Source organism: Bos indicus, chromosome 3 (assembly GCF_029378745.1).
Source record: "Bos indicus isolate NIAB-ARS_2022 breed Sahiwal x Tharparkar chromosome 3, NIAB-ARS_B.indTharparkar_mat_pri_1.0, whole genome shotgun sequence".
Lineage (NCBI taxonomy): Eukaryota > Metazoa > Chordata > Mammalia > Artiodactyla > Bovidae > Bos > Bos indicus.
In genome coordinates this window covers 27851779-27879073 of record NC_091762.1, presented here as the reverse complement: position 1 = coordinate 27879073, position 27295 = coordinate 27851779, and the positions used below count along the sequence as shown (strand labels likewise).

At 44.0% G+C, this 27295-nt stretch overlaps 1 protein-coding gene and 1 pseudogene across 1 annotated transcript; one reads left to right on the top strand and one right to left on the bottom strand.

The window, feature by feature from the left end:
* Nucleotides 1-15024: 15024 nt before the first annotated feature.
* Nucleotides 15025-19903, bottom strand: NHLH2 (nescient helix-loop-helix 2). Its single transcript, XM_019958380.2, has 3 exons — nucleotides 19679-19903; nucleotides 18948-19264; nucleotides 15025-17144 (listed from the first exon to the last, which is right to left on the bottom strand). Exon 3 carries the CDS (start codon nucleotides 17134-17136, stop codon nucleotides 16735-16737), a length of 402 nt encoding a protein of 133 aa, XP_019813939.1. The 5' UTR covers nucleotides 17137-17144; nucleotides 18948-19264; nucleotides 19679-19903; the 3' UTR covers nucleotides 15025-16734.
* A 1390-nt stretch (nucleotides 19904-21293) lies between these two features.
* Nucleotides 21294-27295, top strand: part of LOC109556771 (galectin-related protein pseudogene) — an 83996-nt pseudogene continuing 77994 nt past the window's right edge.

The following is a 27295-nucleotide window of genomic DNA, read 5'->3' as shown; positions in this document are numbered from 1 at the left end:
TTATAACAGTGTATGTTTAACTTTTGAAGAAATCAATAAAGTATGTTCACACAAATACTGGCACATGAATGTTCATAGCAGCCTTGTGTGTAGTAGTCCCAACCTGAAGACAACTCAAATATCCACAAGTAGGTGAATGAGCAAATACTGTGGTATATCCATTTAGTGGAACACTACTCAGCAATGAAAAGGAATGAACTACTGACGCGGGCCACAACATGTACGCACATTATTGTGCAGAGCGAAAGAAGCCAGTGAAAAGAGAATACAGACGATGTGACTCCATTTACATAAAATTCCAGAAGATGAAATTGAATCTACAGTGACAGAACGCAGATTGGAAATCGGTTAAGAGGAAAGAGTGGATGTAGGAATGAATTACGGAGAGGCATAAGGAGACTTCTGGGAGTGCTAGATCTATTTGTTGTCTTGGTTGTGGTGTACACACATGTCAAAATGGATAAAAGTTTACACTTCAGTTTATGACATTACACTTTAGTTTATTAAACTACACTTTAAGTATTTACTATTATCTTTCATTTATACCTTCAAAATACTTTTTAAAGACATGTGGCTATTTCTACATGTTGTTATGAAGTAATTTATAGGGTATAATAAATGAAAAGACAATATAAAAAGTACATATAATATGCCACTGTTTAAGAAACTGAAAGATATACCTACCTATCCATATTTTGCATATATATAATTGCTTATATAAAAAAGTGAAGGGTAAACCATAAAAACAGGTTTTCTGTAGAGAGAGGAAAGAAATATAATGGAGGTAATGATGAGAATATAAAGTTGATTCTTTAAATACGCCTAATTCTATAGATAGGTTTTTGAAACATGTAAATAGTCTGCATAATTCTAAAACAAAATTAAATTTAAAGAAATGAATCTGGAAAATTGAAAACAAAGTAAAACAAATGATTCCAACTATAAATCCAATTGGTGGTATTACCATACAGAGAAAAACTATTTCAAACAACTTTAAAATATGATAAATATGACTACGTATCTCTAGTGGTATATGTGTGAGTTGCTCAGTTGTGTCCAACTCTTTTCTTGGACTGTAGCCCACCAGGCTTCTCTGTCCATGGAATTCTCCAGGTGAGAATACTGGAGTGGTAGCCATTCCTTTCTCCAGGGGCTCTTCCTGACCCAGGGATTGAACCTGGGTCTCCTGCATTTCAGGCAGATTCTTTACTGTCTGAGCCACAAGGGAAGCCCCTAGTGATATATAACCCAAGACTAAAAAAATGACTAAAGAGAAATCTTTGAAACTGTCTTTGCAGTTATCTATTCACTTTCTGAATCCTCCTCTTTACCCATTTAATGACTTTCAAATGTAAGAGTCTAAAGACATGTGACCACCTGTGCTCGTGATCCCTTTAATTTTACACAGGTACCCCACATATATTGGAGACGCTGTTTGGTTTCTTCTAGCTGCACTATTCACTCTGCCATAAGTCAGAAAGATGAGCAGCAGGTTTGGAAACCTGGTGGATTCCCACTCAAATCTCATTTCCTGCTCTGGGAAGAGAGTAGAATGCAAGGCAACATTGTTAGATCTACAGTTCAGATCAGCATACTTTGCCTCTTAATCTTCTTGAAAGTGATTTTCTTTCATCTTTTCCAATTTGGATCCCAGGATGTGGTTTCCTCTTTTTTTCTATTGTTCACACTATAGGCTTGGCCAGGCTGCATTTCTCCTTATGTTTATCAGTGACTGAGAATACCATTACCTGTGCTTATACAGTTGATACCAGTACTAATGGCCAAGGCATGTGGATTAGTGTTTGTATTGCAGGGGGAGAGGAAGGGAGAGGACCATGAAGACAAAAGGTTGCTGCAGACTGCTATCTTTGAGTAAGAAAGGCAGGGTAGGGTGGGGTGATTGTCGGGAGAGAATGGTTTCCAATCAGCACCTTGTTCCTTCACCATCTTGAGATGATTTACTCCATTTATGATCATAATTATTATGTGATTGTTTCCCATATTAATTGTGCCTTTTCTCCCAGGAGCTGGAGACTGTGGCCCCTTCTGCAAATCCATTGTGCTTCGATTCCAAGGCCATCTCCCAGTGTCACCATCTCTTTGAGGGGCACACCTCCAAGAGATACAGATTGTCCAATGAAGAGAAAACCTGATAAAAATTCCCCTGTTCTTTGTACTAGAAAATAATTTTAGCATCGCACTCTGTCCATCTGGACATCATTAATATTGTCAACCACTCCCTTCAGTAGCCTTTAATGTCTAAATAATTACTCCCAGTGGCCATAATCCGACATGATGTCACTCCCCTCCTGATTTGCATTTCATAGATAACAGACAGCTTGGGAATTACAGGAGGCTTTGTGAGCTGTTCTGAAAGCCTAACACTCCCACCACCACCTCAATCACATCATGTCCCCTCCTCTAAATCTGTCACCCAACCGCACAACCTTCCCCCAGCCAATTACCCTCTTCCTTCTGTTACACCATCACTGGTTCTGTCTATACCAGGCTCATCATCCTGATTGATAACTGGAAACAGAGTTGACTAATCGGGACATTTCAATGCTTTGCTAAACGTGGGCATTTTTAACGGGAGTTTCGCCTTTTCATCCCTGTGTGTGAGAACCACTCCCCACCCCCCAATGCATTCATCACTTTTTCCCTTGGCAGTGCAACCTCTCTGCAGACACACAGCTACCAGCCCTGGCTGAGCCTAAGCTCTGGCTGCAGACTCCTCCAGTCTCCTCCTGGGTGTCTTTCAGGTCATCCTTTGGCCCCCTTTCCCTCACCCAGACCAGGACAAGCAGAAATGCTTCTCAGGAAGCCAGGGCTGGGCTATCAGGAAACAGAAAGTTGTTCTCTTGCTGAACATTTATTTGCTTTTCCTTTTTACCTCTTTTCACGTGTTTTTTTGCCCTTTAATTTCTCGTTTTCTTCCCCCATCACCACTCAATCCGTTTTCTCACTGTCCTCCTAACCATCTCTTAGCCCTTCTCTTCCCAGTTAGTTATCTTCCTTCTCCATGTCTAGGTCCAGGCTTTGTCTACACAATACCAGGCATCTGGATACATGGTACAAACATGCTGTCACATACCCAGATGTTTCCAAACATCTGGGTGGTTTGGCACCCCACAGCAACAGCAGCTGGATAATGGAATTAATTTTTCACTTTTCAGTCATCACTTGACATCAGATGGACAGAGTCTTATCAGCTGCAATCTGAGCACAGCCCATTATCTGCAAGCAGTTCTTTTTCTCCCCTCACATGGGGAATTATCTCTGTCAATCATTTTATTGTTGAAGAAAAGGGGAAGGAATGTGTGTCTTGAGCCTGCGATACATCATCTCTCTATGCCTCAGTTCTTTTCTCATTGAAAGAGCCAGTGGGAGCTGACAATTGCTTTAACCTTTCCCACCCCAGAGGCAGGGAGGAGAGAGAGGAAGACAAGCAAACAGTGTTTTCTACACACAAGTCTGGAGAAATTTGACAAGAACTTGTTTCTTATTAGAACCACTCTATCTGGTTTGAGATCTCCCCCCACCACCACCCCCATTTTCTCTCACACTCTTCCTACCACTCTATTTACAAGTGAAAGCGAAATGATGGCACTTTATTATTCCTGTCCCTTGTGTTCTCAGAAAGGCCCACATTATGTTTGTATTTTTCTCAGGTAGCTTAGAACAACATTGCTCTGTTGCCTGGGGCCTTCAGGGGAGAGGTGGGTGGTCTCTAGAGGCTACCGCAGACAGCAAAGTGTTCATGTTATCTCTACTTATATCTGGCGGCCTCAAAGTAATGTCCAGACCGTTAACGAAGCTTCAGGACATCACCAGGGTAGAACGGTAGAATCAGCATTATTTCTCTCCACCCCCTCACCGCCTCCACCCCTACTGAAGGACAAATGCCTACAGAAGTACAGTAGCTGTGCATTCCCAGGGCTACAATCACTGAGGTGCATCCGTGTCTACACGTGCAAATTGGTGTGGCTTAATTAGAGAGAGAGAGTGTGTGCGCAGGCCCTGCTTGTAGACCAAAGATGAAGGGAGTGGATCTGGTGGCTGTTTCTGTTTTCTGGAGATTTGGTGGAATAGAGACCCAGCCCCCCAAGTCAATGCAGTCAGAAAATATATCAGTCAATTTACGGAAAACCGAGTCCAGTGTGAGTGTCGGCCGGCGCCGTGTAGACGCGGCCTCAGCGGCCGCGGGGCGCGGCGGGTCAGTGAAGAGCCTGGGGTCGCCAGCCCACGCCGACCCCGTCCCCGGGGTGGCGGGGTAACCCCGCTTCACGTCCTCTGCGTCCGGGGCGCTGGCCGGGCTCCTCCGGAGGCGGCGGAATGGCCTCGCCCCTCCCCCGCCTCCCCCTCCTCCCCTCACTCCCCTCCCCCGTCCTCGCCCGCCCTCCCTCCACCTTCTCCCAGAGGAGGTGACAGACGGGCCTGTAATTTGGTTCCATTCGCTCGACTGGAGCAACACCTGCCCCCCTCCCCTGGGACGCTAGGGTCTCATCCCAAACCGTACGAGCAGCCAAAGACAAATCCGGGCCCACATGCAAATACGGCGGCACCGGGGGGAGCCGCGCGCCCGAAGCCCGGCCTCCGCCCGACGCGTCCTGCCCACAGACCGACAACATCAAAGGCCGCCTGAACTTCCAACTGCTAAAAATCACCCCGAACTTTAATTAGGGTTTCAGAGTTATAAAAAAATTAATCATTAGCTATTGTCGTAAGTAATATCTCCTCCGGCTCAAACCACAAGACAATAAAACCAAGTAGCCTCACGGAGGGCTCTGAGAGCAAAGTTCAGAAACAGCTGACCAGGGAGTGAGGTCCGCAGGTGAGTGTGCGACAGGCCTGGGCCCCTGGCGTCTGTCATCCCCGACGCAGTAGATGCCCCAGTCCCGGATGAGCTCGTGTTTTCTGTGTGAGTTTTTAGTGCCCCCACAGTCTCCCTGGTGAAAACACTCATTTCTTTTGTCCACTTATTTAGAATTAGACCAGGACACTAACCACTAGACCCTTCTGAACACCGAGGTCTAATTGCTGCCCGGGTCATCCTGCTAGAGTGACTCACTTTGGCTCATCCTGATACAGACCAATAAGATGTGGCGTCGTCCACCTCCAACCATCACAGCCATACTCCGAAACACACCCTGTATGTATTCCTTGTCACCTGCTTCTCCTCTTTGTGATGCTGAGGTCTCTCAACAGGAGAAGATAAGTCTAAGGGGCTAGGCTGGTGTCTAGGGCCCAGGCTGCTTAAAAGATAAAATGTGGTCTTACCAAAAAAAAAAAAAAAAAACTAGCTTTTTTTTTCGGTCCCACAGAAGAGAAGCCTTTGTATTTTTTACCTCTTTTCCTGTTTTTCAAAGTGTAAGATTTTGAATTTTACTGCTCTTCAGCTTCCTTTTCCCATTCAAACCCTTACTAGCGTTGTGACCTTAAGCACGTTACTTGACTTCTCTGTGTCTTGGTGTCTTGTCTGTAACCTAGGAGCAATACGAGGCCAACTTCCTGAGTGTGAAGATTGAGTTAATGGGAGGTGCCTGGCGCAGGGTGAGTGCTAAGTGTTTGCAGTTGTTTTACTCCTATTGTTATTAGTTGTTCTCATTGTTCAGTCGCACCGTCATGTCCTACTTTGCGACCCTATGGACTGCAGCACTACAGGCCTTCCTGTCCCTCACTATCTCCCCAAGTTTCCCCAAGTTCATGTCCATTGCACTGATGATGCCATCCAGCCATCTCATCCTCTGTTGCCCTCTTCTCCTTCTGCCCTCAATCTTTTCCAGCATCGGGAAGTTTTCCAGTGAGTCAGCTGTTCGCATCAGATGACTAAAATACTGGAGCTTCAGCTTCAGCATCAGTCCTTGCAACGAATATTCAGGATTGATTTCCCTTAACATTGACTGGTTTGACCTCCTTGCTGTCAAAGGGATTCTCAGCAGTCTTCTCCAGCATCACAGGTCGAAGGCATCAATTCTTTGGTGCTCTGCCTTCTTTATGGTCCAGCTTTCACAACTGTACGTGACCACTAGGAAGACCATAGCCTTGACTATACAGACCTTTGTCGGCAGAGTAACATCTTTCCTTTTCAACACACTGTCTAGGTTTGTCATAGCTTTCCTGCTCAGAAGCAATCATCTTCTGATTTTATGGCTGCAGTCACCATCCACAGTGATTTTGGAGCCCATGAAGAGGAAATCTGTCACTTCTGCTTTTTTCCCTTCTGTTTGCCATGAAGTAGTGGGGCTGGATGCCATGATCTTAGGTTTTTTTAATATTTAGTTTTAACCTGTCTCGTTCACTCTCCTCCTTCACCCTCATCAAGAGGTTCTTTAGTTCCTCTTAGCTTTCTGCCGGGCTTCCCTGGTAGCTCAGCTGGTAAAGAATCTGCCTGCAATGCAGGAGACCCCGGTTTGATTCCTGGATCAGGAAGATCCTCTGGAGAAGGCATAGTCTACGCACTCCAGTATTCTTGAGCTTCCCTGGTGGCTCAGCTGGTAAAGAATCCGCGTGCAATGTGGGAGACTTGGGTTTGGTCCCTGGGCTGGGAAGATCCCCTAGCAAAGGGAATGGCTACCTACTCCAGTATTCTGGCCTGGAGAATTCCACGAACTGTATAGTCAGTCCATAGTGTAGCAAAGGGTTAGACACAACTGAGCGACTTTCACTTTCGCTTCAGCTTTCTGCCATTAGAGTGGTATCATCCACTTATCTGAGGTTGCTGATATTTCTCCTGCCTATTTGTTATTAGTTGCCAGGCTACTGATTACATGCCAGGGTAGACAGCCTGAGGTTGAAGTGTGCAACAAGTGGTGTCAAACACTTCTAGGTGATTCTGCCACTGAGAGGGTGTGAGTGTGTGTGTGGTCTACCCTGGTGCCAGCCTGCGTGACAGATTTGTGACCTGAAAGGATGTGCTCGGGGTGCTTATGACTATGGTTAGTGGTCCTCAGGCCTTCATAGGTGCAGCTGTCCAAGGGGAATGGTGGGTCCTCACTCCTGAGTCCCCAGAATGCTTTCTACTCCACGTCACCCCCTCACCCCAGCTCCTGACCAACAGCTAAGAGAACGCATCTAACTTTTTGTTTTCACATCTTTAAAATCTGCCTGAGTTGGGCTCTGGCTGTGTACTTGCTCTGTCGCGTTCTAGTGACCCTTTCTCCCTTCTCCATGATCTCCCTGGGCTGTAATAAGCCACCTGCCAGCTACCCCATCAGAGTCTGCCCAGCAGCCTTGGCCTTGGCCTTCTATGCTGAAGTAGCCACTTATGTCCATCCATAATGGGGCAGGAAGAGTGGTGAGAAGAGCAGGTGAATAAGAGAAAGTGCCAAAATTAAGGAGGACAGAGGGTGAATTTTTTTAATAGAAGGAGGACTACCACAGAGACAGTCCAGCTGTTGGGAGGAAAAAGATAATCAGAAAACATGAGTTAGAGCAGCTGTGAAATCCCCCTCAAAAAATGTAGGTGCTCACTGATGCTATTCAGGAAATACTTAATTTGTTTCACTGTGATAATGGTGGGCTTCCCAGGTGGTGCTAGCGGTGAAGAACCTGCCTGCCAGTGTAGGAGACATGAGAGATACGGTATTTTAGTTCTGTTAATAATAAATTTAAAAGAGTCCCATAACTTTTAAAAATACTTACTGATGTATTTATGGATGAAATGGTGTGATGTTTGGGATTCGCTTCAAATCATCCAAAGGGGTACTGGAGAAACAGGGTTAAGTATGTAAATGAAATGTCCGTGACTTTAGAATCCCTTAGCTTTGGAAGATGTTCTTAAAACATCCATAAGAATTTTTTTTTTTAATGTAGTTGCTCAGAAAGTTCACACGGTTGATTTTTACTCACCAGGCCCCAGTGACTCACACCTGAACTAAGGTAACCTCCCCACTCCTTTTCCCCGCCTCACCCCAGTCCTGCTCACCACCTGCTGCTCACAGGCTAACCCCCAAACCATCGTACTGCTCCACAGTCAGCTCAGGAAGATTCTTTCCTCTCCTGCCCTTCAGTCAGTCAGACCTAATGTCCTTTTCCTCCTACTCCTCCCATCCTGACCTCAGCCCAAAAAATCCTAGGGAGGCCTCCCCTTTTCCTCCATGCACCAAATCTTGCCCCTCTTCCCTGTGATTCAAGAAGCTCATCAAATCTTCCCTTTTCTTTCTTTTTTTTTTTAAGTTGAAGTATAGTTAATTTACAATATTGTGTTAGTTTCAGACATATAGCAAAGTGAATCTGTTATATACATATATATACATATATGTGTATATATATATAGTATATATACAAAAATCTTATATATATATATAGTTGTATATATACAACAATCCCATGTATATATATATGTGTGTGTGTGTGTGTGTATGTATATATATTCTTTTCTAACTTCATGGGAAATAGATGGGGAAACAGTGGAAACAGTGGCAGACTTTATTTTTCTGGGCTCCAAAATCACTGCAGAAGGTGACTGCAGCCATGAAATTAAAAGACGCTTACTCCTTGGAAGGAAAGTTATGACCAACCTAGATAGCATATTCAAAAGCAGAGACATTACTTTGCCAACAAAGGTTCGTCTAGTCAAGTCTATGTTTTTCCTGTGGTCATGTATGGATGTGAGAGTTGGACTGTGAAGAAGGCTGAGCGCCGAAGAATTGATGCTTTTGAACTGTGGTGTTGGAGAAGACTCTTAAGAGTCCCTTGGACTGCAAGGAGATCCAACCAGTCCATTCTGAAGGAGATCAACCCTGGGATTTCTTTGGAAGAAATGATGCTAAAGCTGAAACTCCAGTACTTTGGCCACCTCATGTGAAGAGTTGACTCATTGGAAAAGACTCTGATGCTGGGAGGGATTGGGGGCAAGAGGAGAAGGGGATGACAGAGGATGAGATGGCTGGATGGCATCACTGACTTGATGGACGTGAGTCTGGGTGAACTCCGGGAGTTGGGGATGGACAGGGAGGCCTGGCGTGCTGCGATTCATGGGGTCGCAAAGAGTCGGACATGACTGAGTGACTGATCTGATCTGATCTGATTATGGTTTATTACAGGATATTGAATATAGTTATCTGTGCTATACAGTAGGTCCTTGCTGTTTTTCTATTTTATATATAGTAGTGTGTATCTGTTAATCCCAAACTTCTAAATTACCTCTCCCCTTTACCTACCTCCTTCCCCTTTGGTAACCATAAGTTTGTTTTGTCCGTGAATCTATTTCTGTTGTATAAATAAGTTCATTTGAATCATGTCTTTAGATTCCACATATAAGTGATATCATGTGGCATTTGTCTTTGTCTGACTTCACTCAGTATGATAATCTCTAGGTCCATCCACGGTGCAGCAATTGGCATTATGAACTCTTCCCTTTTCTTGACATCTTTCTGAAATGATCAGCAAGGAAATGAGGAATCTCCTGAGCCTGACCTGGATATACTTAGCAAAATTGAATTTAAAATTTCAATAATCACTCTCTTCATTACCTCAAAAACAATTTAATTGTTTAATTTAATTTTTGAAAAAGTTATCTGCCGTAAGAGCCAATACAGAAAATACTATTGAGATCTGAAGGTGCCTGGATATATTCTAAGTGCTTTACGTGAATTAACTTAATTAATCCTCCTGATAATACTACAGGGTAGGTACGATTATCACCCCCATTTTATAGGTGAGAAAACTGAGGCACAGAATTAAGTAATTCGTTCAAGGCCACAGCTATTAATAGTTAGCAAGAGAGCTGAGGTTCACAGCATTCAATGTAATGAGAAAAACCAAGATGAAAAAAGAAAAGTCATAAGCCAGCCCTCCTACATGGAGTGGAGTGGGGCTCTCAGACCTGTACGTAACTTTAGATGTATGTGCTTATGGTTTATTTCATGGATTCCTGTTTACTTAGCTATGATATTTTCTGTCTGACAGGACAGGGATTATTACTGTCTGACTTTTTGTAGAGTTAATAATGTGTCATATGCAGATGAATACAGTTGGTAGAGACCATGAATCATGAATACGTGAATGAATTATTAGCATATCATTATTTTAGCTTCTCTCCTATAACTTCCTATGCATACTATAAATACAAAGTTAATAATAATTGTTTACATTTATCAAGCAGTTACTATATTCTTCCTACTCCGGAAACACTCTGCCTTATCCCATACCAACCTCACAGCCAGCATTTGAGAAAGGTGCATGTACCTCTTCCATCCCATACATTTGAAAAGGAAGGAAATACAGTCAACATGTTCAACATCACACATTTAGAATAAGTTGAAGCCAGGGTCTGAACGTGGCCTCCGAGTCATAGGTCTCAAACACAGTGCCGGGATGAAGACAGATTCTGGCACAATGATGTTTATACCTGAGGTTCAGACAGCAGAGCAGCTCATGCTGCCCAAAGAAATTAAGGAAAGTTTTGCAAAGTGGCTACACTTGTGTTGGGTGATGCTGAAATTTTCTGGGCAAAACACAAAACTGGAGGGGAGCATTCCAGGCAGAGAGAAAGCAAATGCAGGTTATAAAAGACAGGTATCTCTAGGGAAGTGAGGAGACCTAAATTTGGCAGGAACATTTAATTTCAGGGAGAGTGGCTGAAGATGATGTTAGAGAGGATATGGAGCAAGGTTGTGAAAGATTTCTGTGCCCAGAGAAAGAATTTGAATTCTCTTATTTTTATAGACATTGAAGGGCCAAGAAACATTTCCAGAAAGGGGATAATGTGCTAACTTTAAAGGTGCAATGTGAGGATGCGGATGTTCTTGGGGAGCCTTGATATGCAGAGGGGTGTGCATGGGGGAGGCCGAGGAGCAGGCTCACCCATGTGGTGGTGTCCACTGACACACAGATAGTGTCAGTGCCAGATTCCTCTGGGAGGGGCTGGTCCAGAACTGCCTCTAGCCTGCAGGGGCTTCCCAGGACAGACACATGCTTGACCCAGTAAGCGGAGCAGTCTCAATCTTAGCCTCCACGTGTCCTCTGAATGAGTAGACGGGTGCATGCACTGCAGATCCTGCATTCCTTTGATATGTCTGATCTGAAATTTCCCCTGAGCACATAGGAGAAGAGATGGGGTGCAGGGGCCAAGGGTGGGGTGTGTGCATGGCACAACAGCCCCTCTGGCAAAGGAAAGCCATGGTATATGATGGATAAAGGTGTTCTTGCGTGCTGAGTCGCTTCAGTCATGTCTGACTCTTTGTAACCCCATGGACTCCTGCCAGGCTCCTCTGTCCATGGGATTCTCCAAGCAAGTATACTTAAGTGGGTTGCCATGCCCTCCTCCAGGGAATCTTCCCAACCCAGGGATCAAACCTGCGTCTCTTGCATTGGTAGGCAAGTTCTTTAGCACTAGCACCACCTGGGAACCTCAGATAAGGGCAAGAGGCTTTGATAAACAGACAAACATGACTTTGTGACCCTAGACAAGTTATTTAATTTCCCTGAGACTCAAGTTCCTCATATGTTCAATGGAGACAAAAGTATCTATCGCACTGGATTGTTGGGGCTGCAGTCCAATGGGGTCACGAGGAGTCGGACACGACTGAGCGACTTCATTTTCACTTTTCACTTTCATGCATTGGAGACGGAAATGGCAACCCACTCCAGTGTTCTTGCCTGGAGAATCCCAGGGACAGTGGAGCCTGGTGGGCTGCCGTCCATGGGGTCGCACAGAGTCGGACACGACTGAAGCGACTTAGCAGCAGCAGCAGCAGCAAGTGAGATAATACCTGCAAAGCACTGACTTGGTAAGCACATGGCGCACACTCAATACATGTTAGCTATTAATATTTCTACCACTACCAATACTAAATGAGATAATCCTTCTAAGCCTGGAAAGAGAGTATCAGCTATACACACATTCAAGTTAACTGTCCCTACTCCCTTAACTCCTGCAACCCTGAACTTCCATGGGAGGAAGATGGGCATCCAGAGACTGACAATAGCGATGGGACCTGGATAAATCCAGTGTTAGAGAGGTTGACTCTGTCTGCGTACCTCATCATAGCATCAGAGGATGCTTGTTCAGGGGGTCACTGGAGGAAGCCCCAAGAACAAGGTTCATATGGGAAGCAGGCATTCCTGGCCCCTGTGCTCCACCTCCATCCGGCCTCATTTCTTTTTGTTGTTGTTGTGGGGAATATTATTTTGGTTTTTTAACTTTTTATTTGTATTGGGGTATAGCTGATTAACAACGTTGTGATAGTTTTAGGTGAACAGCACAGGGACTCAGCCCTACATATACATGTACCATTCTCCCCCAAACTCCTCTCCCATCCAGGCTGTCACATAACACTGAGCAGTGTTCCATGTGCTAGACAGTAGGTCCTTGTTGGTTACCGATTTTAAATGTAGCAGAATGTACAGGTCCATTCCAAACTCCCTAACTATCCCTCCCCACACATCCTTCCCCCCAGCAACCGTGTTTGTTCTCTCAATCTATGAGGCTGTATCTGTTTTATAAGTTCATTTGTATCATCTCCTTTTAGATTCCACATATAAGGGATGGCATTCGATATTTCTCTTTCTCGTTTCACTTAGTATGACAGTCTCTAGGTCCATCTGTGTTGCTGCAAAAGGCTTTATTTCATTCTTTTTGACGCCAGCCTCATTTCTTTCCATATCCGTTTCCCCTGACCTCAGGCTACTCTTCCTTTCCCAGTGTATCCCACTACCCACTCTCTCCGCTGCTTCCCCTCCCGTTCTCCTCCCTGAGCAAGGGAAGGTTTTCCCCCCAGAACTTTTGCCCCTTTTCTCTGGATGTCTCCAGACAGTGGCTGAAGTGAGGGGACATTTGGACATAGAAATATGCAGCCCAGGTGTCCTTGTCAGCTGGGCCAGGTGGGGTCTAGGTTTTCTGGGGAGCAACAATGCCCTGGTAAGTTGCTGAACACTGGGGCCAGAGAGCCGAAGGGGAGAAGAGTAGTGGGAGGAACCATGGTCCCCTGTCTGCCTAGGGAGGGAGCGAGCTGGGGTGAAGGGGGAGGCTGCTGCCCATGGGGCGTGGTGAGCCATCCCACGGGCTGTGTTGGTAGCCTGACCACAGGCCAGATTAACAGGATGTGAGAAGGAAGGGCACTATGAGTGGCAGCAATTGTGGAGACTGCTGGTTAGGCAGAGCTGGGTCTCTACTCTAAGGCTACCTCCTCAGAGAGGCCTTTCCTAACAACTCTATCTAAAGCAACACCCTCCAGGAGTTTGGGGGAGAATGGACATGTATATGTATGGCTGGGTCCCTTAGTTGTCCACGTGAAACTATCACAACATTGTTGATTGGCTGTCTTCCCATATAAAATAAAAAAGAATTTTTTAAATAATAAAATAATACCCTCCCCCAGTACCCCCAGCTGCTATTCTCTATTTCCTTACCCTGCTTTGTTTTTCTTCATAGCATTTAGCAATGCCTGCAACTGACTACCGTTTATTTGTTGCCAGTATACTGCTCTTCTCCCTAGACTCTGTGTCATTTGTTACTCTATTTTTAGTACCTGACACTGGATCCCTGGTACACAGTAGGTCCTCAATAAATACTGGTTGAATGTAAGAGTGAGTGATCACCATTGTCATTATCTGGAGCTACTCCCCTACCTATGGCTGAATACTCAGGGTCCATGCCATGTGCTAGGGAGGAGTCAGTCACCCGCTGGTCCAGCAGAGTGCCAGTGTTGCCCTTCTTTTTAGAGAGTGCTCAGAAGCCTCAGATTTGAAGTGATACTGCAGATCCTCTCCTGAGATCATATGGACTGTGTCCCTAGATAGGGATGGGATGTTGCCCTTTGCCCATGCCTGCTCTCTGTCCAACTCCAGGGGCGAGAGATTTAATCTAGAGAGGTGAGTTAATAGGCTCTTCCTGGATGTCAGTGAGAGGATTGTCTTGGTCAGTCGGAAGCTGGGGTCCTAAACCAGGAAAGGGAGCCTAGAAGTTGACTTCGTTTTCTTGACTTAGGAGCAGGGCCGACTTTTCTGTACTACAGTAGAGAAGCTCTGTAAGGACTGGACATAGGCACACTCCTCGAGGCGGGAGGAAGGCCTGTGTGCACTCAATCCAAAGACAGTGTGGGTGTGCAGACCAAATGACTAGCCCCTGCTGCAGGGACCACAACTTGGTTCAGATAAAAGGCCAAAGAAGCCACCGTTATTTTTCATGTCTGAGAAAGTGCTTTCCTCAGCTGAAGAAGAGAATGAAGTCTCATTGATCACGTATCTGTGAACCTGACTACAGGATACTGGGATGAAAAGTGAAAAATGCTCAGAATCCCAGACATTTTATAGCTGTATAACCCAAGCATCCACATTTTTTACTTTGCAACCAGAGATTTGGTGTGATATAGACTCATAATTGATAATATTCTATCTATGTGTGTGTACGTATACACATATAAATAGTTTTTAAGTTATTCATGTCTTCTGCTTGTAGACAGAATATTTCACATTTTTATATTAAGTATATAGGCTATTGTGGTGTGCTAAAGTTCTCGGAGTAGCAAAGAGTCGGACATGACTTAGCGACTGAATAACAACAACAACATGGGCTTTTGTAAATGATATTCTTCATCTCTCCAGTTTGGTCCACGGTTTAATTAATTTTCCTTACTTGCAGGTATCATGTCCTAAATCTATGTCCTGATTAGATGTCTCAGCGCTCCAACAGTAAAGTGCACCCTGTTCTTAATAAGCACCAATAGGACTGAGAGTCATCATACGAGGGGTCTTCTCATTGCCATTAAGTAGTCATGTGACTTAGACACTTAAGCTCTTTGCACCTCAGTTTCCCAACTCTAATTTGAAGAAACTGGGTTAGTTACTAAATTTTCTTTTAGAGCAAAATTAATCTATGATTCAAGCAATGTTTTAATATAAACACTCTAATTTTTTTCTTCATTGAGAGAAACATGACCTATGTCACCATCATATGTAGAGCGTCTATTTATAGACGGATCAATGTCCAAGTTCAGGAAGAGCAACAAACATCTCAATATATGTTACGATTTAGTTTTGTTGTTGTTGTTGTTTTAATTAGTTGTTTTCTGAGGAATTAGTCCATTAAGATATTTTATGCTCAGCAAGTATGTTCATTATTTTTAGACAGTATGTTTAGAATAAAGGAGATAACTTTATTTGATACCTTTATTTATATGCAAAACAGCGCACCATTCATGAGATATGAAAAACTCGTCAGATAGAAACCAGATTATATCTATTTTCACTACAAAATATTGCATTATATAAAGCAACAGAGACACAAAAAAACCCTGAAAAGACTAAATTCTTTGGATAGCAGATGTGGTTCTTTTTTTTTTTTTTTTTCCCTTATCTCTAAAATACACTCCTTGTTTTAAGAGTTTCACAGCTGAGAACATGAAACATTATCAGGTTATAGACTTTTCTTTTTGGTTGCCACAGAGGAAAGTAGTTCTGAATTCTTTTTTTTTTTTTTTTTAGGAAAATAACTTAATTTCCTAAAACCATCCCACACACAAACATCACACGCGCACACACACACAAAGAAGCTACTCTCCTTTTAAACGGTTCGCAATGTACTTTTCAGACATAACTACGGATAAGGATAACAATGCTTACTTTTTAAAAAACTATAATAGTGAAGTGCTAGAGTTGCTGATCTCACAATAAAAGAACCAACAAACATCTTAATATATAAAATATGTTTAGAAACAGGGAGGTGTGGGAAATTTGTTATACAAGTGCAATATAATTAGAGCAAAAAGAAAGACCACAGTATAATCTCAACAAACACCTTAAAAAGTTAGACATAATTATTCCACAAGGAGAAAGTGTAAACACTTGACTATAAATAAATTGGCACAGAGTATCCAAAGTAAAATTATCACCACTCTGAAAAATAAATGTCTGAAAAAAATACTCTACTCCTTCTAACATAAATAAAAATAGGTTGTCTTTTTCTAACTGCACCTATGGGTCCACATGTTTAAGGTCACAAATAGATGTTTTTGGATATATAAAGGGGCACTTCGCCTGAAAAAGCAATCAGATATTAAATTTTCCATTTAAATATGGATTCTCCTGTCTCCAGTAGCATCAGACCTTGGGGTTAAAAATCTCACCAAACTCAAATCTCTCCACAGTGTCTGTTCTCAATGTGTCTTTTTAGCCTTACCAAATAGCCCAGGCTTGTCTGTTTCATTTAGATTCTAATATAACCTTCCTTTTCACAACGGAACAGAAAGTTTTCTGTGTTCCACCTTTCTGAGCCTTAAATCTTTGCCCTGGAGGCGATTCCCTCCCCTCCCCTCCGAATGTTTGGTGATTTGTCAGTTAGAAAAAATAGCCAGATAGTCTAAAGATAAAAGCCCAGACTCTGAGCTTCTGCCCCTCATCCTTTCAAAACATGAAGATCTGTGGGAGATGAATGCAGGAGAACTCAAAGTCTCCAGTGAGCTAAAGCAACAATCCCTAAAGGGATCCTAACACGTGGAGGGGAGGCCTGGAGGTCACTTGTCCGGGTACCTCCAGGAGGTTCGCCTTGCCTGAAAAACACTCCTTGCAGGCCCCAGGACTCCCCAGACAACCCCACCCTTCTGGAGTCGGAAACCTTACAGAGTCGCCCGGCGGACAGGAGAGAACACAGTGCGAGCCTCCTCCCGGGTCCAAGGCCTGGTGGCCGCCGTCCCTGGGCCGCCGCCTCCACCGCCATCCCCGCGGCGGCCGCCCCAGTAGGCCGCGTTTCACCCACTCCCGGCCAGGCGGCCCCTAGCCGCGACCCCGGCCCTAGACGTCCAGGACGTGGTTGAGATAGGAGATGTAGCAGATGGCCAGGCGCAGGATCTCGATCTTGGACAGCTTCTTGTCCGGGGGCAGCGTGGGCAGCAGTTTGCGGAGCTCGGCAAAGGCCAAGTTGAAGGCCTCCACGCGGATGCGCTCGCGGGTGGCGTGGGCCGAGCGGTACTTGGCGGTGGCGCGCCGGCGGCGGCGCTTCTCTTCGCGGCTCAGCTGCGGCGGGTGCGGGTAGAGCGTGGCCCGGCTGCCGCCCTTGCCGTCGGCCTCCTCCACCGGCTCCAGGTCCGACACGCTGCCCAGCACCTTGGCGTCTGCGCCGCCCAGCGACTCCGGATCCGAGTGCGCCGAGCTGGGGTGGTCCGAGTCGGCGGCTTGGTCCGGACTCAGCATCATTTTGGAGGCTGAGGGGAGTCAGAAAAGCGATCAGTAAAAGGAAGTGGGGGTGGGGGGTCCTTCTTTGGATAGGAGCTAGAGCGGGAGGGGGCCTAACCCGCCGGGCCTCCGCGCGGCCCGGGCTAACTTCCCACGGCGGTCTGGCTCGCTCCTCCGAGCGGGTCCCACGGGGAGAGAGCGCGCCGAGGCGGGCAGACCCGAGGGCCAAGACCCGAGCCTCCGCCTGGCGCAGGAGCCGGAGAAGCCTCGCCTTGGCCCAGGCCGCATCCCGGACCTGACACCGCGGCCTCCGGGAGGCTGAGACTGGCCTGCGGGCCTGCTCCGGGGAACCGCCGCCGGCCTGCGAGGCCGCCACCGGGTTTTGTGCTTCCTTCGACTAAATACAACTCGGCCATTCCGCCTGCCTCACTTCTTCTCCGACCCTGACAAACGAATGAATCCGAACGACGAATCCACCTGGGTTTTGCTAGGGGACAGGGAGACACGGAGAGCACTTCCCGCCCAGAGGGCCTGGGGCGAAGCCGCGGGAGAGCCGGGCGCCCGCGGGCCTCGAGCGGGCCTGGGGCAAGGGGCGTCCGGGGTTTCAGAGGAACTCAGCCCTGAGCACAGACGGCCCGGAGTGGGAAGGCTTCCCCGTACCCCTCGCTCTTCTTCCTAATAATCAAGAGATGACGGAACCAACGTGAAGGCTCCTTTCAATAGCAAATGGACTCTTATGCCCTCGCAGGCTCCCGAAGCACCATCTGTCACACAGACAGCTACACACTTCGGGGACCTAGGGACGCGGCGACGTGGGATCAGACAATGCGCCCGCAGTCTGCCGACCACCTCCCAGGAAAAGGTCGGCGGCCGGGTGGCTGCAGGAGGAGAGAAAGGAGGAAAGGCATGGACCGGGGGCGGGAGGCGGGCGCCACGCCTTCTGCCCCGGCCGGAGCTGCAACCCCAACCCGCAGAGTTCGGTGCTCCGAGGCGGAGAGTCGGGAGCCCGCAGCGGTCCCCGAGGCCGAGGTAGTCTGGCCTCTGATTCCTCTAAGGATGTACTCGTAGAAAGGCCGCTGTGCCCGGCTCCTCCTGGGCGCCTGGAGGACCGGCCCCGATTGCGCGCCTACTGGGATAGGGTCGCTCCCAGCCTTGGGGCTTCAAGGAAATTCGGGCTTCGAGAAAGGGTCCGGCAGGCAGGGAAGGCACCTGCTGGGGCTCTGCGCACCGATCGCGGGCGCCGGGAGGGCGGACCAGGCTGCCAGCCCCGGGCCCCGCGTGTGCGGCTGGGCAGGAGGGGTGCTAGCCGGGGAATAGGTCGCGTCTGCAACGTGCGGGTTTGCGCCTAGACAAAAGCTGGGGCTGTGCTATCTGCTTCCAGCGATCTCCTTCCAGCATCGCACTTTGCTTAGTTAGGTGCGAATTTGGCTCTAAGGCGGCTTTCATTTCCCTACGAGGAAAACAAGTCCTCTAAGGTAAAATAAAAACAAATGCTCCAAGTGTTTTACATGTGACTCTTCGGACTTTTCACGTACACGTTTATAAGTAGAACAGCTTGCAGCTACACCTTCGCCTTGAGAGGGTATAAATAAGTAGGCGAGTTATGGAAAATTACAATAAACCACAACATAGTTGTAGATCGGATGAAAAGTTCCTGGGTTGCCCTCAAATCATGTTAAATTCTTCTCCAGGTGTCTTTTAAAAATATTCATATACAGCATGTCGTATATGCATTTTGTTTTTTTCAGGCATTCATGAAATACTCTATAAATACGATATGCATAATCTAACTTAGTTCCAAGCTGGGAAAAAAGCATTTAAAGGAGGCTTACCTTGTAAAAGCCCTTTCGATAATCTTTTCTCCAATCTTTTAGAGTTAAAATCCCAGGGAATAGCGGGGAGAAATTCCGAAATATATTAAAAGCAGCAAATATTTATTACATTCAAAAATGAAAAAGCAGCTGTCATCTCGCTGGTGTCCACAGCGAGGAACGGTATGAATGATTGTTCACTTAGTTGATAGATCAAAAAAACGCCTTTTCCTTTTAATTGTTCTCAAACATTTCGGGAAATTCGTTGTTGTTTTTGTTTTTGTTTTTTTTTAACGATGTGTTGAAAAGTCTCTTGCCTCTTTTCCTCTTCTGGGTCTCTATAAATAACAAAAGAGATGCAGAGATAAACACAATCACATCAAAGGACTGATTCCTCCACTTTCTAATAGCGGAAGAATCAATAAGAAAGATGGTTAAGATAAGATTCCGCTCCTGTGAGGAGGACTCTTTTCCTTCATTAATACGGCTGAGCAGAAACTGGGGAGTGCAAAGCAGAGATGCGATCTTGCTCAGAAGTGATTTTTTTTTTTTTTTTTTTTTTTTGAGATAAGGCTTTGTTCAGCTGATGTCTCCCCAGTTCCCAGGAACACAATACTGTAACTCGGGGCTAAGCTTGCCTCTTCCTCTTCGCTCCTTTACTTGTATGTTGTATAAACAGACACCTATTTCCAGCTTCAAAGTCTTTCAAGGCTTGGTTACATCGCCCACCCCCCACCCCCTCCTTTCTTTACCTTGTAGCAAAATATATAGAGTCAGTGGCTTGGAGATGCTTGGAGAAAGGTTGGTGAAAAGTGAACGTCTCCCGGAGTAACAGTGACAGGGAAGCCGAGAAAGAGGCGAGAGGGTGGGAGAGCCAGAGCAAAGAGACAGAGATGCGTGTGTGGCTTCTTGGCTCTCTTGGTACCAATTGATTCAGCCTGGAGATGGTGGAAGAGATAAAGGCTTAAGAAGGGGGATGGAATTTTTTTCCCTAAATTGATATTTAATGGGAAATCCTATTGGACAGAAACCTGGACATGAGTCACTTAATTGGACTTGACATCTGTCACAGTGTGGGAGTTTTCACAGCCCAAATATTTTAGCAGATCAGATTCCCACTGAATCTGTGCCATAAAATATAACAGTTGAAAGCAGTCCATGATAGAAATCTTAGCCTCTAATCAGAATCTCTAGCCATAACCAGGCTATTTCTCTTTTTCAGATTATTGATGCAATGTAGCTAAGTGCAAATAGGCAACATATTGACTATGGAAAAATTCTCCTGGCATATTATGAAACTAGCATCCTCCCTTACAATTTAGGATAATGTTTGTGTCCTGAACATGGAAATATGTATTATATGTGGTGCTACAATAAACAGGTTTGCAACAACTAACATTTATTAGTGATCATTTACATTTTAAAAGACACTTCAACAAGGTTTGATTAAGCATATTCATGTTTTTGAGAGATATTGTGTCACTGGACTAATTTTCCTGTATGATTTTAAAAAAAGGAAAAAGAAAACCTTTCAATAGATTAAGTCATTGGTGAAACTGAGAACAGAATCCAGGTATTGTTATTTCGGGGATCACTATGTGAGATGATTCTACTTTTCTAAATATGTTTGTTTTTCTCTTCACCCACTCATTCATTCAGCTTAAAATATGGCATGTTACATGTGTTGATTATTGCAGTTCATCATAGCTTATTTTAACATGTGAATATTTAGCTGTGTGGCAGTGCACTGGGCCAAGATGTAAACACTCACAAATCATCAGTGTATTCCAGCACATAATACTTTTGCCTCACATGACCCCACAGCCCTGAATTTATATACTTTATGACAAAAGAGAAAGTCTACTTCAACTATTTGGTCACTTTGTAGAGATACTGTTATTCACCATCAATTACATATTATCTGGAGTCATTTCAGCTCTTTTGATTGTGTAAGTTTAAAAGAAATAGAGTATTGCAGGCTTACCTCTCATCTCTCCAATCCCTGAGGCAGCATTTGTGGAGACAGGAGTCCTCACTTTCCCTCTGTGATCAATTTTGCCTTAAAAATGGGATCTATCGTCAAGAGAGGGGGGTTGATCATCCCATTCCTGGGTGTGATCCTCTGAGTTCCTCATGGCTGTCACCATTCCTGTTTGCGTTTGCAAACATTTTTCATCCTCTGGGAGATTCCTAGACCAGAATGGGGTGGAGTGGGGTCGGGGGGTTGGAGGGGAGCACAGAGTGCCTCCACAGAAAATGGGCACCAGCCATTTCCAGCCTTACTTCTGCCCAGCCCCAGTACAGAATTAAAGTTATATACCCTAGGACATTTAAGTGAAGGCAGGAATTGGCCACATTTGGGTGGCAATGGAAACAGGTGAGTGTATAAATTCCCAAGACAGTGAAGATGAAAGGAGAAGGGAAGTTTCTCCAGTCTGGCTAGGAACAGCCAACACTAAACTTTCACACATAATCATAAGTGTAGAAACAGTTATACACCTACAGATACTGGTACTCTTCACCCCCCACCACTCACACAAGTGGGCTCTTATCAGACTCCTACACATTCAGACGGATAGATGGAAAACCTGGTGGGTCTAATCACCATGGCCCATGAGGCAACTCATGTTAGAGTGAGAAACAACTGGTATCTCTGGATACCCCAGTGTTGGGGGGCAGGAGGAGAGATGGGGCAATCAAAGCAGGCAGATTCTGTTGTAGCGTGTGTGGATCCAAGCACACTTTCTTTCGTGTTCAGGCTTTCTTCTTCCACACTTACAGTCGGTGTGTGCATAAATTCACATGTGAGTAAGCCCATATAAACAGGTACACACTCAGATTCATACACAACCATGCCTAGACATACCGTCATGGTCATAAACATGAATTCACACTTGCATACACGCATTCTTTCTTCCAGGAAAGCCCCCCACCCCTCTCCTACCACCACCTTCATCTTTTCTAAGACCCCCCTGGCACAGACGGTCCCACGTTCTGTGCTCTATAAGCACTCTTTTCATATCTCCCTTAGAGACTACATATTGTGTTGCCATGATTCTTGGTTTCTATGCCTGGGGCTCTCACTAGTCTGTGATGCTTCCAGGGAGGACCAGCACCCTTGTCTGAGACAAGGTGACAGTGACTTGACTCCCTGGGTACAGAGGCACCCAGGATGTTTGTAACACAGAAACACTTCCTCCAAAAGACACCTATGGTTTCAGTTGTACCAGTTTTCTTTCCTATAATAGTGAGGATAACAATCCTGTCCAACTCACTTCACAGACTGGTTATGAAACTCACTGTGTGTAAAGCTATTTTATAAAATACTAAGCACCAGGCAAATAAAGATATTGTGAATTATTACCCCTAATACTAAATAATATTATTAAATCAGTGGGGAGATGGTAAGCAGTGATTAAAAAAAAAAAAATACTTCCTGGCTCTATCATATGCCAGCTATGTGAATTTAAGGAAGTTATGTAACCTTTCTGGACCTCAGTTTTCTATCTGTAAAATGGGAATAACAAAATTATGTCATGTTATGTATTTTTTCCAAAGATGAGTGAGATAATGTGTGTAAAGCACTTAAACTAATGCTGAGTTTATTTAGTCTTTAACTTATAAATATATATATATACACATGGTTTGCTCATTGGATTGTTGTTCAGTTGCTCATTCGTGTCCAGCTCTTTGCAATCCCATGGACTGCAGTACGCCAGGCTTCCCCTCAGAGGAGTTGGTCCTTCACCATCTCTCAGAGCTTGCTCAAACTCATGTCCATTGAGTTGGTGATGCCATCCAACCATCTCATCCTCTGTTGCCCCTTCTCCTCCTGCCCTCAATCTTTCCTGGCATCAGGGTCTTTCCAGTGAGTTGGCTCTTATCATCAGGTGGCCAAAGTATTGGAGCTGCAGCTTTAGCATCAGTCCTTCCAAATATATAATATTTAATTTACTGTCATGTTAAATAAGTGTTAATATTGTTAATATTATTACTATTATTCAATATAAATATGTATACAAATACATATTGAGAACAAGAAATATAAATGAAGTTACATGAAATATACACATATCCCGTATACTCATTCAGATTGTGTGTATCTGTGTGTGTATATATACATATGGCAACTAACCTAGAGTGATCACTTTTCATGTATCCAACATAGGTCAAGGGACTTTACGGTATTAACTCATTTATCTTCACCACAAAGCCATGAGGTAGGCCCTGTTGCATGCAAGGAAACTAGGACACAGAGAACTAGTGTATTCAAGGTCACATAGTTAATAAATTGTAAGGCCAAGATTTAGACTCAGGTAGTCCATATTCAGAAGAAGGCAATGGCACCCCACTCCAGTACTCTTGCCTGGAAAATCCCTTGGACGGAGGAGCCTGTTGGGCCGCAGTCCATGGGGTCGCTAAGAGTCGGACACGACTGAGCAACTTCACTTTCACTTTTCACTTTCCTGCATTGGAGAAGGAAATAGCAACCCACTTCAGTGTTCTTGCCTGGAGAATCCCAGGGACGGGGGAGCCTGGTGGGCTGCAGTCTCTGGGGTCGCACAGAGTCGGACACGACTGAAGCGACTTAGCAGCAGCAGCAGCAGCAGCAGCAGTCCATATTCAGAAACTGCAACCACTATGCATTATTGCTTCTATGGTCGTGGTTTTCTACACAAAGATACTCATACAGAAGAATTATTCGCCAAATGAAATGTATATTTTGAGAGAGAAATGTATATACACACAAGGATCATATATAAATTACTATATTTTGCATCCAGAGGTAGAGAGTCACAGTAATTTTTAAAAACGTACTGTGTATCTAACATTGTGCCAGACACTGTGAAACTACAAAGGCTTTATAATTATTTGTTAATTTCACTAGACAGCTATTTCCAATCTATTTTCTTAAATTTTGCACCCCATCAGTAAAAATTTTCAGCATACATATCCAGGGTATGTATGTTCATTATTAACAAACTTTATACATGTACTATTGTAGCATATTTTGTAACTATAAGCATATGCAAAAAAGACATTTTAAGAGTGATAATTTTACTCATTAGCATATAAAAACCTCTAGCAGCATATTATTGGTAACATATAGTTTTAAGAGCAATAAGCTTTATTTTACTATAGTTATTGGTTAATCCTTTGTGATAACATGACTTGATCTGATTTGAAGTTCAACTTCTTTAGAATCTGGTTTTTATGGCTAATATGGCAGAAAAAGATACAAAATTCAAAGACCCAAATAATATAAAAATTCAAAGACCCAAATTGAAGTTCATTATTGGTTGTGCTAACTAAATTATGATTCTCATTTTTCTACCTTACCTATCAAATATGCCAGAGTGGAAGTGAAAGTTGCTCAGTCGTGTCCGACTCTTTGTGACCCCATTCATGGAATTCTCCAGGCCAGAATATTAGAGTGGATAGCCATTCCCTTCTCCAGGGGACCTTCTCAACCCAGGGATCAAACCCAGGTCTCCTGAATTGCAGGCAGATTCTTTACCAGCTAGCCACCAGGGAAGCCAAGAATGCTGGAGTGGGTAGCCTATTCCTTCTCCAGGGGAGCTTCCCGACCCAGGAACCGAGGTCTCCTGCATTGCAGCTGGATTCTTTACCAACTGAGCTATCAGGGAAGCCCTAAATATGCCAAAGTTTTGTTGAAATTTGATTAGCAAATTTCTTTCTAATGTGAATTATTCTTTTTTAACAAATGGGTTCAAAGCCCTGAATCTTTTTATTTGAAAATACTTTAACAGTTTGGAAATTCCTATTTCTAAGTGTTCTGTGTTCAAATACAAGAGATTTGGGGCTTCTCTGATGGCTCAGCCAGTAAAGAATCTGCCTGCAATGAAGGAGACACAGGAGACACGGGTTCAATTCCTGAGTCAGAAAAATCCCCTGGAGGAGGAAATGGCAACCCACTCTAGTATTCTTGCCTGGAGAATCCCCATAGACAAAGGAGCCTGGTGGGCTACAGTCAATGGGGTTGCAAAGAATTGGACATGACTGAGTGACTAAGCACACAGCACACAGCATGCTATTGACAGCTCTTTGTCATCAAAGAAAAACAAGGTTGGAACACCAACCTTAAAGTCAAATAATTCTTTGACTGTTTTGCCATGTGATAGCGAGCATATCTCATTGTGGGGCAGCAGACTATACGCTCTCTTCCAGTTTCCTATATTGCAAAGATTCAACTATAGTTTAATGGACTCCTATTTCCAAAACTAATTACTTGGCTCTATCTTGTGCCCTTCTGTTCCAACTTCTATACAGAAAAGTCTTGCATAGGAATTATTTAGTGAATCAATTTTGTTTGTGATAGAATCTTTGGCCCCAGACTCTCTATTTATTTGAGTTATAGCAGCCATTTTCTTAGTGGTTACACTGCCACAATTTTTCCACAAGTCATTTTTTTATTAAAGATCATTTTGGTGGTGAGTGTATCTTCTCCCCTACATTTTACCTTTAATGCCCTCTTAAAAAGAGAAGCTTTTCATGTATTTCATTATTGAAATAGAATTTGTAAAGTACCATGGCTGAAACATGTTGGAAATAGCTGCTGTTCTTTCATCCAACTAAGTAACAAACTTCCAACCACATAAATTGTTTTAATAGTTGTTTCTTCACATCTTCAGCAATGTTTCTCAAGTGACCATCAAAGGAATTTGCCAATATGGGAATGCATTTTAGTTTGTCGTTCTATTAGCTTCTGTGTACTCTTTCAGCCATTTCCTGCAGTATTTGGCTTTTGCTATAAAGTAAAAAACCTCAAAAGAGACTTCTAAACATGTATCATATTGAGTGAAATGTTTAAAAGTAGTAGATCTTGAGTATGGCACGATTTTAAACATCCCTGAAAAAACTCAAGAGGTTTGCATTCAGGTTTTGGATGCTTTTTTTTTTTTTTCAATCAGTTCATTTAAGTATAGTTTTTATAGCATAAAATTCCCCCTTCAGAGGTGTTCAGTTCTATGAATTTGACAAATGTTACATTCATGTAACCATCACAAAGTACATAGCATTTCCATCCCCTAAAAATGCCCTGTACCCCTTAGTAGCCAATCCCTTTATCCACACCTAGCCTCGGGCAGCCAGAATCTGATTTCTGTTCTTGTAGTTTTGCCTTTTCCAGATGACATAAAAATGGAATCATAGTATGTAAACTTTTGAGCCTGGCATCTTTTTCTTAGCATAAAGCTTTTGAGATTCATCCAGTTGTTGGGTGTATCAGTTGTTCCTTCCTCTTTTGTACTATGCGGTAGTGAGTGGTGTGCATGTAATACAATTTATCCATTCATAAGACTTTGAGTTTTTCCAGTTAGATATTAAGAATATAGCTAACAATCTGGTATAACTGTGTACAGACAGGTATTTATGAGGGCATAAGTATGCAGTTCTCCTGGGCAAACAACTGGAGGTGAGATTGTTGGCATGTATGGTGAGTGTTTGTTAAACTGTATTAGAAACTGCCAACTGTTTTACAAGGTAGTTGTACCATCTGCATTTTCACCAGCAACACTGTAGTTGTTCCACAACTTCCCTAGTGTTTGTTATTGTAACTTTAAAGAACATATATTTTAAGCCATTGTAACTGGTGTCTTGTGGTATCTCACTGTAATTTTATTTTGTATTTACCCCCCTTTTAGCTTCATTGAGATATATAATGTTTATATTTAATAAATGGCATGCATTTAGAGTGTACATGAGTTTAGGCATACATGTACAACCCTGAAATCACCAGCACAATCGAGATGGTGAACATATCCATCGTAAACTTTGTAACCCATCTCCTCTCATTGTCCCTTCTCCTCCCACGGAGAAGCTTTAGTCTACTTTCATAACTAGAGATTGTTTTGCATCTTTAGGATTTTGTAAAGTATAATCATATACTATGTTCTCTTTTTCGTTTACCTTCTTTCAATCACAGTTATTCTTTTGAGATTCATCCACGTTGTCGCCTGTATCAAAGTCTGTCCCTTTTTTTCTTTCCTTTTTTTGTTAAAGTGAAAGCAGGTTTATTGAGAAAGAACCACATTCCATAGGCAGAATGTGGTCCTTCGCAGAAGGCGAGAGCAGCCAAATCTGTTCCTTGATACTACAGAGGGGTACTCATTTTACTGTTTCCAGGGAATTCCCTGGTGGTCCAGGGGGTTAGAACTCTGTGTTTCTACTGCAGGGGGCATCGGTTTGATCCCTGATTGGAAAACTAAGATCCTGCAAACCACACAGCATGACCAAAACTCATTTGATCATTTCCAGAGCTCTTTATATAATTTTGTAGATGTAAGTTCCTGTCTGGTAATGTGTTTCTTTTGCCTGGAGAACACTCTTTACTTTGATTACAGAGCAGG

What these genes read in the sequence shown, in the direction of transcription:
- NHLH2 (XM_019958380.2), bottom strand. Translation starts at nt 17,136, where the DNA reads ATGATGCTGAGTCCGGACCAAGCCGCCGACTCGGACCACCCCAGCTCG.